This window comes from Lissotriton vulgaris, unplaced genomic scaffold, assembly GCF_964263255.1.
Source record: "Lissotriton vulgaris unplaced genomic scaffold, aLisVul1.2 SCAFFOLD_2720, whole genome shotgun sequence".
In the NCBI taxonomy this organism is placed as follows: domain Eukaryota; kingdom Metazoa; phylum Chordata; class Amphibia; order Caudata; family Salamandridae; genus Lissotriton; species Lissotriton vulgaris.
The window spans coordinates 109,336-126,874 of NW_028251804.1; the positions used below are offsets into that span (position 1 = coordinate 109,336).

Sequence of the window (17,539 nt, forward strand, 5' to 3'; positions counted from 1 at the left end):
ATTATAGTATCCAATATCAAAACATTCCTCAAGGGGCAGGCTTTTGGGCTCAGCTGAGAGCTAATACTATAATATTCACTAAACTCTAGGACCTCGTCCCATAATGCTTTGCTGGGCCTTTTTGTTGACACTGTATTTTTGCCCATAACTAGGAGGATGGGACAACCACCATTGATATGCTCTTTGTGTTCAAGGCATCTGCTTGCCCTCCCCCTAAGTAAGGGGTGACCCCAAAATCATCACCTCTCCTATTGCCTGATGTCTTTCAAAGTTCACTTTTGTGAATTGGTTATATGTTTTTTTTTAGCATGTAAAGATAACGTTGATTTATCAAAGGGTTGTGGTTACAGTGGGTGACTCCATTGCGCAGCAGAGTGGGAATTATTGCATGAATTCCATGTTTTCATTGAAATGCGTAGATACCAAATCTCTGCAACTTCCGCTAGCGGAGCGGAGTTCATTGCCCAGGGTTAATTTAAGGGTTTCTCATCTGCAGGAAGGAGCACTTTCAAAGCAAAAACAAGGAGAAGTAAAAGTATTTCTCCTCGTTGCGCCACTATAGCGCCTGTTTTTCAATGGCATTTGTTTTCGGCGCTGCCTCAGATTTACAGATCTTTGTACATCTGGAGCAGCGTGAAAAGCAATGGTGTTGAGGTGGAACGCTCAAAGCAACACCCATTGCACGCCCCTTTCACGCAGATACCTGTGTGAAAAGGTACCATGTGTACAAAGCGGCGTTAAGCCTCAAAAAGTGGCTTAATGCCTCCTTGTAAATATGGTGCAGGACATTGTGCCACTGGAACGTCAGTAAAAGGGATATTCCGGTGGTGCAATTCCCTTGTAAATATGTCCCATAGTGTTCCAGATTAGGGGAATGAGGATTAGCTCAGGGTCCTCTCCAGACTTTGGGGCATATTTAACTTTTTCTCTATTCAGAGCACTTTCCCTTGCACAAATGCCTCTTTTCACTCTTTCTCTCTCTCCGTCCCTCCCTCTCTTCCTATCTCTCTTTCTCTCCCCCTCCCACCTCCCTCCTACGCACCACTGAAGATAGGTGTTGGTGGTGCTGCCTATTATCTTGACTCTCAGCATCCCTTCATCTCACACAAACTGCAGCAGTGACAAGATTGTATCTGATCCTCTGCACCTCCCTCCCTCCCCCACGGTGTGCATCATGGAGAGATGCATCAGCACTTTCTAGGCTGTTTCCTGTGTCTGTATTAGGTAAAAACAACTTGTATCCAAGCTCTTCTCTTTACAGAGCCCTGTGGATTGCAGAGGATTAAATGGCTTCAACCAGTGCTCCGAGGAGGGGTGAGTCTTCACCCTCAGGTAAGCCGCCCTTCGAGCTCTTATGAGGATACAGCGTGACAGGGTCAGCTTTCAACTCACACTGGGATTTACTCAACAGTCATGGAATACACTGTGTTGTCTCTAACTGATAGTCAGTGTTTCATCTTGGCATTCACTGAGAGCCAAAGTTTTAAATATGGCGCTCACTGAGACTCACAGGCTAGTCATGGAGCTCACTGGGAGTCTTTGACCATGAATGATGCACACTGATGTTTACTGACTAGTCATGGATACACTGAACTGACCTGCTAGTGTTGTCGCACACTGTTAGTCAGTGTCCCATCTTGGGACACACTGAGTCAAAGACCACAGTACTCGTTGAGACTCAGAAGGTAGTCATGGTGAACACTAGGAGTTACTGGGTACACCTGGTACACGCAGACAACCAGGGTCTGGGTTTGGCACAAACAGAGTCACCGGCCGGACTGCAAACACGCTGAGAGTCAATGGTCAATTTTGACACACATTGAACATTGATAACTAGACCTGTCACACTCAAGGAATTGCTGTCTAGGTCAGCACACACTGAGAACCAGTATTACACTTTGGTATACACCAGCAATCTGTGGTGTCTTGGCAGATTCTGAAAGTCATTGATCAATGTTGGCACAGATGGGAGACACTGGTTAGCCTAGCACTTACTAAAGTACATTTGTGGCAAATGCTCAGTGTACTGTCCTGGTACACACCCACTCTCATTGACTGGGCCTGACACACACACAGGGTCACCGACTGGTCCTGACACACACACTCAGAGTCACTTACTGGACCTGGAACACACACAGAGTCATTTACTGGACCTGGAACACACACAGAGTCACTTACTGGACCTGGACACACACACAGTCATGTACTGGACCTGGCACACACACAGAATCACTTACTGGACCTGGCACACAAAGAGTCGCTTACTGGACCTCGCACACACAGCGTCACTGGCTAGTCCTGATGCACACTCAAAGACACTCGCTAGGACAGGGCTGTGCATCTTCACTGAGGTTGTACTATAGGTATTGAAAGGTGAATAACTCTAGTAATTAATAATCATGTATTATTTTATTTGCAGTTCGCTCAGAGCTCTGTCGCATGAGGAGACACGCTATAACCGTGGGAGTGATGACCGCCGTGAGCACCTTTGTAACCATCGTTCTTTACCGTCTGGGTAAGCAGCAGTGATCAGATCTTCACACACCGGACCGGTCTATGGCCCAGCAATCCAGCTACAAACATAGATAGTATTGTTAGGAGCCGGTAGCAAGGATGTGGAATTGGATATACTATTCCCATTCACAAACTAGGGACGTGTAGTTGCCCACCGACTGGTTTACGAAAGGTAATGGTTGAGTACGCCCACTTTGCATGTCATTAGCGATAAATATCGCTGACATGCAAGGCGGGCCCCAAATTGCTCGCTATCACCTAAAAGCTGTTGCTAACTGATGAAATTATCGCCAATTTGCGGACGAAAATGGCTGCAAAAGCTGTGATAATTTCATTTCACCTGCCTTGATAATATGCCCCATAGATATCAATAGTTAAAACTTGCCCTGTAGTCGTTCTGAGGTACTTCTCAATTTTTTCCCATAGGTGCTTGATCTTTGGGCAATCCCAAACAATATGGGACCAAGTACCTCCTCCCTCCCTGGAACAACGAAAACACCTATCCTCAATCTGAGGGTATATATTATGAAGAAACGCCGAGGACCTATATATTAACCATTTTGTGTGAAATTGCATTCTTCTAAAATTGAGGCCTCTAATTGTTGTTACATTAAGTTTCTTATTCTAATCCAGACTGCTCCAGAGATCGAAGGCCTTCTTTTTTCTGCCATTCATCTTGAGCTTTTTCATAAACAATGGAGGATTTATTTTCATTGAAGATTTTCACCCAAGTGCTTACTGACCGCTTATCTGTTTTTTCTTGTAATGCTTCACATTATTCTGTTCTTATTCTTAGCGCTCTAAGAATAATACTTTCTAAAAAATGCTTGATTTGGATATATGATCACACCACTGTCACAAAAACCAGCTCCGCAGTATTCTGGCGTTGTAGCACACTAGGGAGGCACTCGGCTTCTCCTGGTGGGCCTGATGATGAAGCATGTCACCACACAGGGTGGTGAGTGAGGGCTTCTAAAAAATCCCTAATGATTTCCAGTGTGAATTATTTAGGTGGATTCCTTCTCTATTAATTAGGAAGGTCACAATTTGCAATCACTATCCTTAGCTGTCAATTCAGGGCCGAAGACCTGCAAGGAGATGCAGACCTCAATTCTTGTATTTACATTGTAAAGCACTTTTTCTTTAAAAAAAAAGGAGTCTTGTTTCATTAAAGGGGCGGGTGCTGATTTAAAAAATTCATATTTGAGAAGATATAAATGAGAGCAAGCGGTAGTCCCCATTCCCAATGCTTATGCTTTGTGCTGGGACACCTCTGTTTGAGGTAGCTGTTGAGCTTTACAAGTGTCTGTATTATTATTATAATTAATATTATGCTTGCTATCCCCTTCATCGACTGATATGACTTTCAAAGGGCGAGTGGTCCCCTAGGAACCCCTTCCCCTTAGCAAAGCAGTTTCCACCTCCATCGGGGTTTCGGGAACTGGTCAATGGTTTGTGACGGCAGTTACGGTGAGAAACCATTGTGCGTACAATACCAAACTGCAGTTAAGAAGGATTACCCCTTTTACAGACTTTCCTAATTGTGATTTGATATGTGTGGCAAAACCTATGCTGGTCCAACGGATTTAGTACCTAGCAAATGGACATTTTGTGGTGGCAAACCCTCTGATTTTGTGCATTGTAGGGTTTGTGATCATAACATGGCTTTGTATGTCTAACCCTAAATTGTGCTTCTAAACCATAGACTTGCAATAGCGCCCATCTGATTTCATTATTTGAATCTGTCGCTATTTTTCAGTTTCAAAGTATTTTTAATTGCCCTATATTGCTCTAAGGATTAGCTACATAATCTGACTGTTACGTTCCAGATGTCTATGCATATAAATGAAATATGTGACATTGCCTAAGTTTTGTATGTTATGTCTTTGGTCTGTATATAGAGCTAACATAGCTGAAAGGCAGCAGAGCATTTAGAGTGTCAAAGGCAAAGATAGAGTCATCGTGTGAAAGAAGAGTCCGCTGTTTATTAATAACAAAGGCACACTGTACTGCATTGTGAATTAAATTTCTGTATAGAGGTGGATATTTAGCGCTTTCTTTAAATTGGAGCACTTCTGGCTGTTATGGGATTGTTGTTCATAGTCTAGATGCATGGATGGAGAAGGCATGTTGCCTTGTTCTTGATTTTTCCATCTCTTCGTCTCCAGTCTGATAGTGTCCCTGGTGTAGGTCCACGGGAGATGGTTGGCTTATTAGCTAGATGTGCGGGGTTACCATTCGTGAAGGCTTTGTAGATGATACAGCTGGTTTTGACGATGCTACAGGCTGTGAGGTGCAATCAGTGGAGACCCATCAAGGTGGGGTCATGGGTCATAGTTCTTCTGGTCCATCATTAGCCGTCCTGCTGCATTGCTCTGAGACGAATGCTCCTATGAAGAAGTTTGTGGAGCAGAGCATCGCTACCAAGCAGGTGAATGGGGAGTCTAAAGTTGATTTCTAGTTAGTCTCACTTAGTAGAAAGGGCTGGCCTCCGGCACTCTTAGTTTTCTTGGGAATGTGTTTCTTGAAGGTGAGATCTGTGTCTAGAGTGAGATGGCATGAGGTGTAAATTTGTGTTTAAATCCATCCAGGTTCTTTGTCCTTGAGTCAGGCATGACTAGTTGTGGGATGTTGTTCTTGGGTAAAAGCAGGATTTCTAGTTTGGTCAGATTTAACTTCAGGTAGGTGCTGTACCTCCCGGTCTGGATGAGGTACAAGAAGAACATTAAGAATTGGGTGTTTGTCACAGGGGTGACCTTCAAATACAGCTGTGAGTCATGAGTGTAGTGGTGTCCTTTCATGTTATCTGTGAGTAGAGCCAGAAGGGGCTCCCTGTTGGGGCTGAAGATGATGCAGGACAATATGAAACAGTGAGGTACTCCACAGGTGAGCCACATCTTTGGGAACCATCAGGTGCCCATATGAATGGACTCATGTTAGTTGGAAAGGCAGGTAGAGAACCAATGAAGGGCGGCTCTATGGAAACCCATTTGAGACTAAACGGTGTCAGTTAGGATGAGGTGCTCACTACTGTGGATGGAAACTGGGAGGTTCAGTAATATCAGAAGGCGAGGGTCTTCTCTATGGGTAATCAGAAGGACACAGTGTATGATTTGTAGGTTAGTTGTCTCCTTGCTGCAGCACGAACGGACCGCAGATCGATAGTCAGGCAGGGGATGGTTGGTGTTGATCTTGGAGTTGGGCGTAGTCTGCTTTTTCTGTAATCTTGTTACAAAATGATTGAAATCAAGACATGAATAGTGGCACACATTAGATGCCGTGGACCAATCAGCAGTGTTTGTCTTGGGTCTAGTGTAGATCTGAATTATCATGATTTTTGTCTTGTATTGTTATATCAATGGAGTCAGTCATTTCTAACACTGTGCTAGTGTTTACACTGATAATGGAAAGTGCCTCTTAAGTGCTTGTTGTTATTACTGGAAACAATGTAGACCTATGTTGGTCTTGCTGAAGAGTACCTTAGCTCCTCGTTCAGTCTCTCAGCTGTTTATTCTTCCAGTCTGTACTCACTCTGTCTCTCCTGGTCCTTCTGTCTTGCAGTAGAGCGAGAAATATTTTACAATCCCAAAGCGAGAAGCTCTGCTGATTTCCATCCTTATGCAAAGAGCTGTGCTGGTCTTCAACAAGCCGTTCAACATGAGGACTGGTCATTCCAGACTTCTGTCGCCTCTCTTCTGAAACCCACTCAATGCCTCCGTCCAGCTGAAAAGGATCATATACTATTTCAAAAAGGTATGTACTGGTAAAGTATCTGTAATGAGCTTTCATAACAAGGGAGGGATGTCAGTGTGCACCAGGGATCAGTGCATTACAAGGGAGGGATGTCGGTGTGCACCAGGGATCCGTGCATTACAAGGGAGGGATGTCGGTGTGCACCAGGGATCCGTGCATTACAAGGGAGGGATGTCAGTGGAGTTCTGGACTTTTTGGTTCCGTCCAGAGGTGTCAGGGTACAACACCCAAAGACCCCGGAGTTCCACCTGCCTTGGTGCACAAATGAACAGAAACACGGGCTTCTCGATGGTGGCGTCAAAGACCAAAGGTTTATTACTGCAGGGACACAGAAGTCACAGAATCTACACACGGGCAGAGACTAGGAGCCTGTTCGATTTGTACAAAGTGGGTTGCTCCTTATATACGGTTTTTTATGCTAGGGGCAAATTCTTTACATGTAATACATTCCCAAAACCTTCGTGTCTAAAACAATAAATATTTGGTGTTACACAGGAACCGTCGATAATATCTGGGGCCAAACATTGCGAAGAGAGGGGTTCCCACTAGTTTGTCACAATTCCCTGTCAATATTGCATTCAGGACCCGGACCGCCTCATCGTAAAGTTCGTTACCTCCCCCTAATAAAGATTCAGAAAGAAAGAAACAGAGCCAGGTGTGGGAGATAGAAAAGTGGGATAAGGGATGTTTGTGGGTTGTAAATGGGCAAGGCTACCGGCTTCGGCCGCCTAATCATGATCAGGTACAATGGACACGAAGACCAGTTTGGCAGGGCTGGCCTCGGGCAGAGGAGGCAGCCTTTGTCGAGTCATGCAGCTACAGCGTGATCTGGTTTAAGGTGCACGTGTCATGTAAGAGGTGAATCTCCGGCTAAGGCTACGTGTCCTTAATCAAAGTGGAGTGAATGAAGTGATCCGAGGCTATTGCATATGTGAGGGCAAGGAAACACAAAATGGCGGCCATGGTCTAAGATGGATGCCGTGGGTATATCAGAAATATGTCAATGGAAGGAGTGCTCTTGCTCGTAGCGTAGCGAAAACACTAGGATATACTAAATGGATCATTTGCGGTTCACTGATACCAATATTAGGTATTTCCGACAAACTTAAAAACACGGGTTCAAGTCGTCACAGAACCGTCACGGAACCTCAGACCCTCCTTTTGCCCTTACATAGGCAATTACTCAGTCTATGTCAGAATCTAGTTCTATGCTCATCAGGTCAGTGACATGTTGTTGTATCATCATCCTTTCTCGTGTCTTTTCTCCAAACGCAGGTGGTTTTCTGAGACAAGTCGCAGCACAAAGACTACACAGAGCAGGACCACACTGGATAATCAGACAACATGAGAATAGGAATACTAGGATGACACCAATGACCATTAGAACCTTCCATCCCCACGCTGAGATCAGAGTCCAAAACCACTCCATGAAGGACCAGTTTCCCTTGTCTACATGAATAGAGTCGGAAATCTTGTGCAACTTAGAGATCGCCTCATAGACTGTTGGAGCATTATTAGGAATAAAGACACAGCAGCTCGATTGGATCATTCTGCATACCCCACCTCGATCTGCAAGTATAACGTCTAGAACCATACGGTTCTGCAACGTCATGAGCCTATCCGCCTGAAGCTCAGCTGTCAGATTGCTAAGGGCACCAGCAGTTTCAGTAATAGTAGATTCAACTACCCGTGTTAGCTGACGTATGTTTCTACTATTGGCCATAGGTCCCCAGAACGGAAGGAAGCCTTTGAAGAAGTCTCCGGCTTCCTGACCAGCGGTATCTTCCTTGCTGAAGACACCTCTCGCTACTCTTGTTCTGTGGTAATCGGGTGAAGCAGTGTATGTCGGAGGCAATAATCGAGCAATATAACATGATCCTGAGAAGTCGGCAGGCAACCATGTATAAGCTCTGTCTCGACAAATGAAATAGGTACCCCTAGCAGTAAGAAAGGCAGGGGAAGAGTTAGCCGGAAACACATAAGTCTCTACGCACTCACTCCTCCCTAGCTGAGCTCTCGGATTTCTCCCATTACCTTGCAAACAGACCTGACCTCGGTGAGGTACGACCCAGATTGGAGTTGAGCTTTTACGCTTGCTTTCTCCTAAACTAAGGCGATACTCTGAAGTATTCCAACTTAAATATACTCGCAATTCGTCTCTAGGGTATGATGGAGTATTATTGACGTCCTTGACCATGTCAATAATTCCCTGGACTAAAGCTTTGTTAGCAGAGTTATATTTAGTGGAACGTGGTGGACGTGGAGGATAGGTTTCAAGGGCATAAGCAAAGATGGTTTGGAAGGCCTGAAATGATCCATTATAGCTGTAAGGCAAAACCAGATATGGAATACCTTTATCCATAGTGTGAGGTATCAAGCCACATACCCAGCAGTCTGTAGTGTTAACTACCAGTTGGTGTTGGTGCAAGAGCTGTACAAAAGTGTTGTTGGTGAATTCTGAGCGTCTGGCTTGCTCATGTTCCGGAAACGGGCGAAAAGAGTGTATAGAGGAAACAGTAGAAATAGCAGGGTCAAGGGGAGGTACTGTAGAAACTGGAACAAAAATCAAATTTATGCTAAAGACGATTCCACCCATCAATGTTGCTAAAACAATCAAAAATGTAACAGCACATTGCATCAAGAAACATTTGCTGTGAAGAATTCTATTAAGTCTGTTTCTGCGAACGTAAATCACATTCTTTCGTTGCAGCGCAGGAAGCTCCATCTTCTACAATCCGCTCGCGACCACTGATGATGTGTACGTAGATGAAAATGCCTCTATCAGCCCTGGGAGTTCCCAGAACTAACAGAAAGATCGACCTTGTGTCAGACCCCTGCAAATTCAAACTAGGCACACAGCCACGACCCTACGGCTACCCAGACGGCAAGGCAATTTTAAAAAAACAATAAACAATAGCAAACTTCCTGGCTGAAGGCAAAAGGTTCAATATATCAAAAATCACAATATGCAGTTGCCTGCTTTATTTGTCCTTTTTATGGCTTCTAAGGTTGTATCTCTTCTTCGCTGGTACTGTCTGATCGGAAAATAGTGTATTACTAGCAGTTGTTGCAGAGTTTAAGTTCGCAGATAGCAAAGTTTCTTCTGATGCCGGAGTCAAATGTTCAGTGTTCAAAGGAGTCTTTTCAGGAGGAGAGTTAGGTTTCAAAGTGTCAGTAATCAAATCGGCATCGCTGAAAGGGATAAATTTCGGAGTGTTTTCAGATTCGGAGGCACCAATTCCCTTCTTCACCCAGTCGTCGTAGGGCAGCGGCAAAGGAACACGCTTTACGTGAGAGGCGTGAATCCAATGCTTACGGCCAGCGACACGTACGGCTGTCCTCGTTGCCAGTAGGACCTGGAAGGGGCCGATGTAGCGAGGTTGAAGATTCTTTGTCCTCGCAAAATTTCTGACCACCACTTGGTCGCCGGGTTTCAGCTGATGCCCTGGACTCTCCGGAGGTTTTGGCAAAGCATCGAAGACCTGTTGATGAATAAGACTCAATTTAGCAGTCAAGTCGTAAAGGTAGTCTATCAACATAGGATATTCAATGGAGCACAATTGTTTAGGCCTTGGCACACCCCAGATATTTGCCGGGCGGCCAAACACAATCTCATATGGAGAAAGCCCTATTCTAGAATGCACTGTTGCTCTTGTTGATAACAAGGCCAAAGGAAGTGCATCTGGCCAGGCTAAACCTGTGGATGCTTGTATTTTGGCTATCTTAAGCTTCAGAGTGCCATTATAACCCTCGACTAAACCAGCAGACTGGGGATGGTTTGCACTGTGGAATTTTTGTTTCACTCCTAGACCAGCACACACACTCTGCATAACTTTCCCTATAAACTCACTTCCGTTATCTGACCATACGATCCGTGGCATTCCAAACCTAGGGAAAAATTCCTTGAGAAGAATTTTGGCAGTTGATAGGGCAGTGTTGTCTTTTAGTGGGTATGCTTCTATCCACCTGGAAAAAGCACAAACTACCACCAGGACGTACTTTAAATTGTTGCAGCGTTCCATGTGAATGAAGTCTAACTGAATTACTTCGAAGGGGCAGGAAGGAGGAGCGAAATGGCCAGCTGGAGTTGGAGTTCCCTTGCCAGGATTATGCATCAAGCACACCATGCAGTTTTTCACCACTCTCTCTGCACACTTACTGATTACCTCATTCTTCCAGACCGGAGCTAACATCTTACATATCCCTTTAGAACTTATATGCGCAACTCCATGTGCCATCGTCACTACTGCAAGCACATATGCATCAGGCAACATCCAACGCTGCTGTTCTGTCAAATCAATCCAACATCCATTTGAGTCCAATTTGCCCGTACTTTCTCTCCATACACGTTTCTCTTCCTCAGTCGCTTCTTTCTGAATCTCTTTCACACTTTCCATAGTGTCCTCACACATTCCAGACTCAGCAATCCATCTTGCAGACGTAGCAACGTACATTCTACTCATCGTGTCTCTAGCTGTCTGCTTAGCAATTTCATCAGCAAAGGCATTCCCACGACCAACATCATCCGTGATTGCTTTATGAGCACTGCACTTCACAATCGCAACTTCAGTCGGCAAGGTTAGAGATTCCAACAAGTCGTTAACTAGCTGACCATGTTGGATCTTAGTCCCATGGGACGTAATGAAACCTCTTTCTCTCCACAACCGGCCAAAACTATGGGCCACGCCAAATGCGTACTGACTGTCTGTAAACACATTCACTCTCTTTCCCTTAGCTAAAACACACGCTCTCGTTAGAGCTATTAATTCTGCAGCTTGGGCAGAATTCTGACTCACTCTCGCAGTCTCCACAATCGTCTTCAAAGTCGTTACCGCATAAGCAGCAGTCACATCACCATTCTCCAATTTAAAACATGACCCGTCCACATACAGCGTACCATCTGGGTTGGATAGAGGAGTATCTTTTAAATCGATACGTCCTTTTGTCTCTTCCTCCGTTTTGAAATAACAGTCATGTGGCTCAGAATCACTCGACTCTTGATCAGTCGGCAACAATGTTGCTGGATTCAATACATTGCATCTTTTGATCTGAATATGACTCGCTAATAATGTCAGCTCGTAACCAGATAATCTCGCACTAGTAAGGTGTTGTGTCTTCGTTCGGTTCATGAGTGTATCCACTGCATGAGGAACCATGACCACTAACATATTGTTCATCACCAAACCAGCAGATTGTCGAATGGAAGCTGCAGCTGCCGCTGTAGCCCTCAAACAACTAGGTAACGCTCTGGCTACCGGATCTAATGTTGATGAAAAATACGCACAAGGGCGTTGTTTATCACCAAATTTCTGTGTCAGAACACTCAACGCGCAACCTTCTCTTTCGTGAACGTAGAGCGTGAATGGCTTGCTGTAATCAGGTGTACCCAATACAGGAGCTGAACACAATGCTTTTCGCAATTCAGTAAAACTCTCTTGACATTCATCAGACCATGGCACCGGACTCGGAACATTTTTCCCAGTCAAAGCTACCAACGGTTTTGCTAACAGAGAAAAATTTGGGATCCACTGCCTACAGTAAGAGGTAATACCTAGGAAGGCACGTACTTCTCTCTGTGTGCGTGGAACACTCATCTGCGTAATTGCTTTTATTCTTTCTGGGGTCAACTTCCTTCCCTCCTTTGACAAGAGATGACCTAGGTAGGTCACTTCTTGGCAGCAGTATTGCATTTTTGAAGGTGACACCTTATGATTCAAATTAGACAAATGATGCAATAGGGAAATTGTAGCTGCTTTGCAAGTTTCCTTGTCATCTGCAGCCACTAAAAGATCGTCTACATACTGCACTAGGGCCGAACCTGGAGGAAGGACAAAAGAATCTAACTGACTTTTTAAAGCTTGACTGTAAATGGATGGACTTTCACAATAGCCTTGTGGAGCGCGTTTAAATCTGAAACTGCGACCTCCTAGACAGAAGCCGAAAATATCCCTACTTTCTTCGGCTATCGGAATGCTAAAGAAAGCATTCTTTAGGTCTATAACTGAGAACCATGTAGCTGTAGCAGGTATCAATGTTAACAAGGCAGTAATGTCTGGCACTACAGGAAACTGCGGAATTACAATCTTATTAACTTCTCTAAGGTCTATGACAAACCTATAAACTGGAGGTTTTGTAGGGTCAGTTCGCTTCAGAATCGGTAATACAGGACTGTTACAGACATTTCCTCTAGTTTCCTCAACCACACCCTTCTTGATCAAATCTTGCACAATCAATAAAAGTGCACGCTCACCTTCACTCGATATTTTATACTGGGGAATTCTTGGAAATTTCACATTTGCTTTCAAAGTTACTACATACGGTGGAATTTCTAGGAGACCTACATCATTAGGACCAGTCGCCCAAAGAGAATCAGGGAGTGAACGTAGCTCCGGCGGGAGTGCGTCCATTGACAAGTACATCGGAGAGGTGATATTTTTACCCAGTGTAAGCTGTACCCCTTCCGGAGAACAGTACAATGTCGCATATAGTCGTTTTAACAAATCTAAACCAAGCAGATTTTCATTACAACCTGTCGTCAAAATCAGGGGTGCTTTCAATTGGCACGGTCCAACAGAAATAGACAAAGGACCAGATATCGGGTTGTACACAGGGGCGCCTGAAAAACCTACGGAAACATTTGTTGAGCCAGACAAAGGTGCGCCAGGGAGTTTCGCATGCATGATAGAACTTTTTGCGGCACCAGTATCCAACAGAAACGGTTCGACCACACCTGATGTTGCTACTGCGACATAAGGCCCACTCTGATCCACTGGAACTGATACTACTCCCTCTCTCTGTCCATGGCTGTCCTAGTACCCATTTTGTTGAAAACCCTCTTCTACTTCACAATAATCTTCAACAAGATATTGCTGAGATCTATTTTGCTGAACAGATTGTCCATTTCGTTGATCAAAGTGATTGGAGGGACGATCATTCGTTTGTGGAGGCATAGCACCTCGTCCTCGTCCTCTAGAATTCTGCACAAAACCACCACGACCTCTTTGAGCTGCTGCTGCATTATTCTGCGCTAAGATCGGACATTCATTTTTATAGTGACCCTCTTTCTTGCAGTACGCGCATTGATTCCACTGATATTGAGGTCTTGATGTACTATAATCTGTCCTTTGGTATGAGTTTTGCTGCGTATTAGTCTGGTTCGTGCGAGGCGGATACGCCTGCTGCAAAAGAACTTTAGTTTTTAAATCTTTCGTTTTCTTTTCTGATTTTTCCTTTTCCTCTTTATCCCTATTTTCGTAGTACTGCGCAGTCGCAAGTATTTGCGCTGTCGTAGATACAGCCCACGCACTTTCTGAGTCTTTTAATTTATTGCATAATTCAGGTAACAAATTATGCACAAATTTATCGACAAACAATCTTTGTCCTCCTTCTGTACTCATGTCCTGACCACTATGATCCACAAAAGTTTCTTCGAACCTCGTGAAGAAGTCCGAGACACTTTCGTCTTTCTTTTGCTTACATGCTGACAACTTGTCCCAATTAACACGCAATGCTGGCATCAGAGTCTTCATTAGATCAATTATTCTACCTGGCAGATTAGCGATCAAAGGTTCAGGTTTCGCACCACCTATTTGTTGACCATCTGCTGCAGTGATAGCTGCCCAATCACCACCTAAAGCAACTTGATGATCTTCTCTACGAATTTTAGCCCACACTGGTTGCGGAACTACATTACCAAACAACATATCAATGTCGGCTAAGTTCATTATACAAGCCTCAACTGTCTGTGTTAATTCTTTGTAATATCCGGCTGGATTCTTACGCGGATCTGGCAAGGCCTGTTTCACCGCTAACACTTCTGCTCGCTTCCATGGAATGTGTATCCACACTCGTTGGAACTGCGCTGGAGCACCTGCAATACCAGCATTATCATCACGTGCCACTGCTTCGCGCCAGATTGGAGGAACTTCCCTCATAGGATATTGGCGACTTAGCTTCATTTTACCTTTCTCTAAATCTCTTGGTGAACGAAGAGATGGTTCATTCCTAAAACTTAAAATGAGTTCCATCGCTTGTTTTATTTTCTCACCCACTATCATTCCAGCAGCAAACTCCTTTTGAACCCTAATTAAATCTTCCAAATCTGATTCGACATCGTCTTCTTCTATCTCTTCACGTAACAACGAGCACATCTCATCAAAGACGTATCGCTGCGTTGGTTCTCCCCACTGCATAAATGTGTCTAGCACATCTCTCGTACTATATCTTCTACCCTTCGAAATCCATCTGAGAGCCGTGGAGTCTAAAACTCCCCGTTCTTCAGTACTCGGAAGCTGACTCCGTCTCTGTACAGAGTCAGGAGTAGGAGTCTTAATCAAAGTTTTATATATAGGAGACAGCATATTAGTAACCGAATCAGTGATTCTTCGACGAACAGAAAGTGGAGTTAGTACACTCGCAGACATAGAGAATGCAGTGGAGGTAGGAATAGATGAGGAAGCAGTAGGAGAATCGAGGAAAATAATTTCTGGAGCAGTAGGTACAGAGGTAGGTATAGTGGCTGGCAGTGTAGGAAGAGGAGGAGCTGTAGGAACATTTACATTCATCACAGGAAGTACAGGAACTTGATTCTGAGGGATAGGAGCAGGAGCACCAGGTTGTCCAGCAACCGGCAATTGAACATTCGGGACTAGTGGAGTCGTAGCACCTTGTGCATACGGTGGAGGTGACCGTAACAGATAAGATAGCAGAGGATCGTTTTCGGAGTCCTCCAGTATCTTAGCCATTTTCGATGGCAAGGCAGGATAGCACTTGTCAATCGCTAAGTTATGTTCTCTAATGGCTACATCTATGACCTTCTCACACTCGTTAGCTTGCAACTGTTTAGTCGCTTGCTCTAGAGTTAACTCTTCTTGTTCTTTCTGCTCTTTCTTCAACCTTCTCATTTCTCTCTGTTTGGATTCTTTCCGCCAATAACGGAAGGAATCAAACATTGCCGGCCGGGCTTTCTTCTTGAACAATTTCGCTTCCAAATTGTCGAGAATCTCTTGCTCAAAACTACCATGCAGTGGCCAACTAAGGACACCATCCTTCTTACAATAGCGAACCCATATCTCATTATAAGTTATAGGACCCACGCCATACTTACAATATAAATCATATAGGGGAGTCCCAATCGGAGGAACCAGACAAGAGTCCTCCAATCGTGAGTCACTGTTACAACTAAAACAAGACAACATTTTCCGACTTACCATTTTCAGTCCGGAACACAAAACAAACAAAACACGGAACAAATATGTGCACTCGAACCAAGAACTTAGGCCTACCAAAACGAACTGATGTATCGATACCCAAAACTAAACCAAATAGATTATCGTAACTAGAACAACCAGTGATAATCTAACAAAACCAAACCAAACCAAGAACCGATCAAGGATTTTTAACAATCCTCACAAAGTAACCAGCTAGCTATCACTAAATACTTAACTGAGTCACTGAAGACGTCACCAAGGAGAAACCCGTCACGTTTCGCCGTACTAAGGACTGCACCACTTCGGGTCCAAGACAGGGCGACGGTCAAGGCAACGGCCCACTGCAGCCGTCCTGAACGGGAAACCCTCGTGGAAGAGAACTTCGGGCCACTTTTGCGATATGCCGGGATCGATGAAGTGGGGCGCCTCCCTCAGGAATCTTCACACGAAGCTTCTCGAACTCTTCAGGCTTTTGGACCGGTACCGAATGACGTCGCCCCACGTTGGGCGCCAATTGGAGTTCTGGACTTTTTGGTTCCGTCCAGAGGTGTCAGGGTACAACACCCAAAGACCCCGGAGTTCCACCTGCCTTGGTGCACAAATGAACAGAAACACGGGCTTCTCGATGGTGGCGTCAAAGACCAAAGGTTTATTACTGCAGGGACACAGAAGTCACAGAATCTACACACGGGCAGAGACTAGGAGCCTGTTCGATTTGTACAAAGTGGGTTGCTCCTTATATACGGTTTTTTATGCTAGGGGCAAATTCTTTACATGTAATACATTCCCAAAACCTTCGTGTCTAAAACAATAAATATTTGGTGTTACACAGGAACCGTCGATAATATCTGGGGCCAAACATTGCGAAGAGAGGGGTTCCCACTAGTTTGTCACAATTCCCTGTCAATATTGCATTCAGGACCCGGACCGCCTCATCGTAAAGTTCGTTACCTCCCCCTAATAAAGATTCAGAAAGAAAGAAACAGAGCCAGGTGTGGGAGATAGAAAAGTGGGATAAGGGATGTTTGTGGGTTGTAAATGGGCAAGGCTACCGGCTTCGGCCGCCTAATCATGATCAGGTACAATGGACACGAAGACCAGTTTGGCAGGGCTGGCCTCGGGCAGAGGAGGCAGCCTTTGTCGAGTCATGCAGCTACAGCGTGATCTGGTTTAAGGTGCACGTGTCATGTAAGAGGTGAATCTCCGGCTAAGGCTACGTGTCCTTAATCAAAGTGGAGTGAATGAAGTGATCCGAGGCTATTGCATATGTGAGGGCAAGGAAACACAAAATGGCGGCCATGGTCTAAGATGGATGCCGTGGGTATATCAGAAATATGTCAATGGAAGGAGTGCTCTTGCTCGTAGCGTAGCGAAAACACTAGGATATACTAAATGGATCATTTGCGGTTCACTGATACCAATATTAGGTATTTCCGACAAACTTAAAAACACGGGTTCAAGTCGTCACAGAACCGTCACGGAACCTCATCAGTGTGCACCAGGGATCCGTGCATTACAAGGGAGGGATGTCGGTGTGCACCAGGGATCCGTGCATTACAAGGGAGGGATGTCAGTGTGCACCAGGGATCAGTGCATTACAAGGGAGGGATGTCAGTGTGCACCAGGGATCAGTGCATAACAAGGGAGGGATGTCAGTGTGCACCAGGGATCAGTGCATTACAAGGGAGGGATGTCAGTGTGCACCAGGGATCAGTGCATTGCAAGGGAGGGATGTCAGTGTGCAGCAGGGATCAGTGCATAACAAGGGAGGGATGTCAGTGTGCCCCAGGGATCAGTGCATAACAAGGGAGGGACGTCAGTGTGCACCAGGGATGAGTGCATTACAAGGGAGGGACGTCAGTGTGCACCAGGGATCAGTGCATAACAAGGGAGGGACGTCAGTGTGCACCAGGGATGAGTGCATTACAAGGGAGGGATGTCAGTGTGCACCAGGGATCAGTGCATAACAAGGGAGGGATGTCAGTGTGCCCCAGGGATCAGTGCATAACAAGGGAGGGATGTCAGTGTGCCCCAGGGATCAGTGCATAACAAGGGAGGGACGT

General features: G+C 45.0%; 1 protein-coding gene across 1 annotated transcript in view; it reads left to right on the forward strand.

Annotated features, from left to right (window-relative positions):
- The first annotated feature begins 1,286 nt into the window (after positions 1-1,286).
- LOC147662762 (collagen alpha-1(XII) chain-like) overlaps positions 1,287-17,539 on the forward strand; it is a 185,659-nt gene continuing 169,406 nt past the window's right edge. Inside the window, exons 1-3 of the mRNA XM_086950918.1 lie at positions 1,287-1,332; positions 2,420-2,515; positions 6,076-6,267. Of these exons, the coding sequence (XP_086807044.1) occupies positions 1,287-1,332; positions 2,420-2,515; positions 6,076-6,267 (334 nt within the window). The remainder of the gene's footprint in view (positions 1,333-2,419; positions 2,516-6,075; positions 6,268-17,539) is intronic.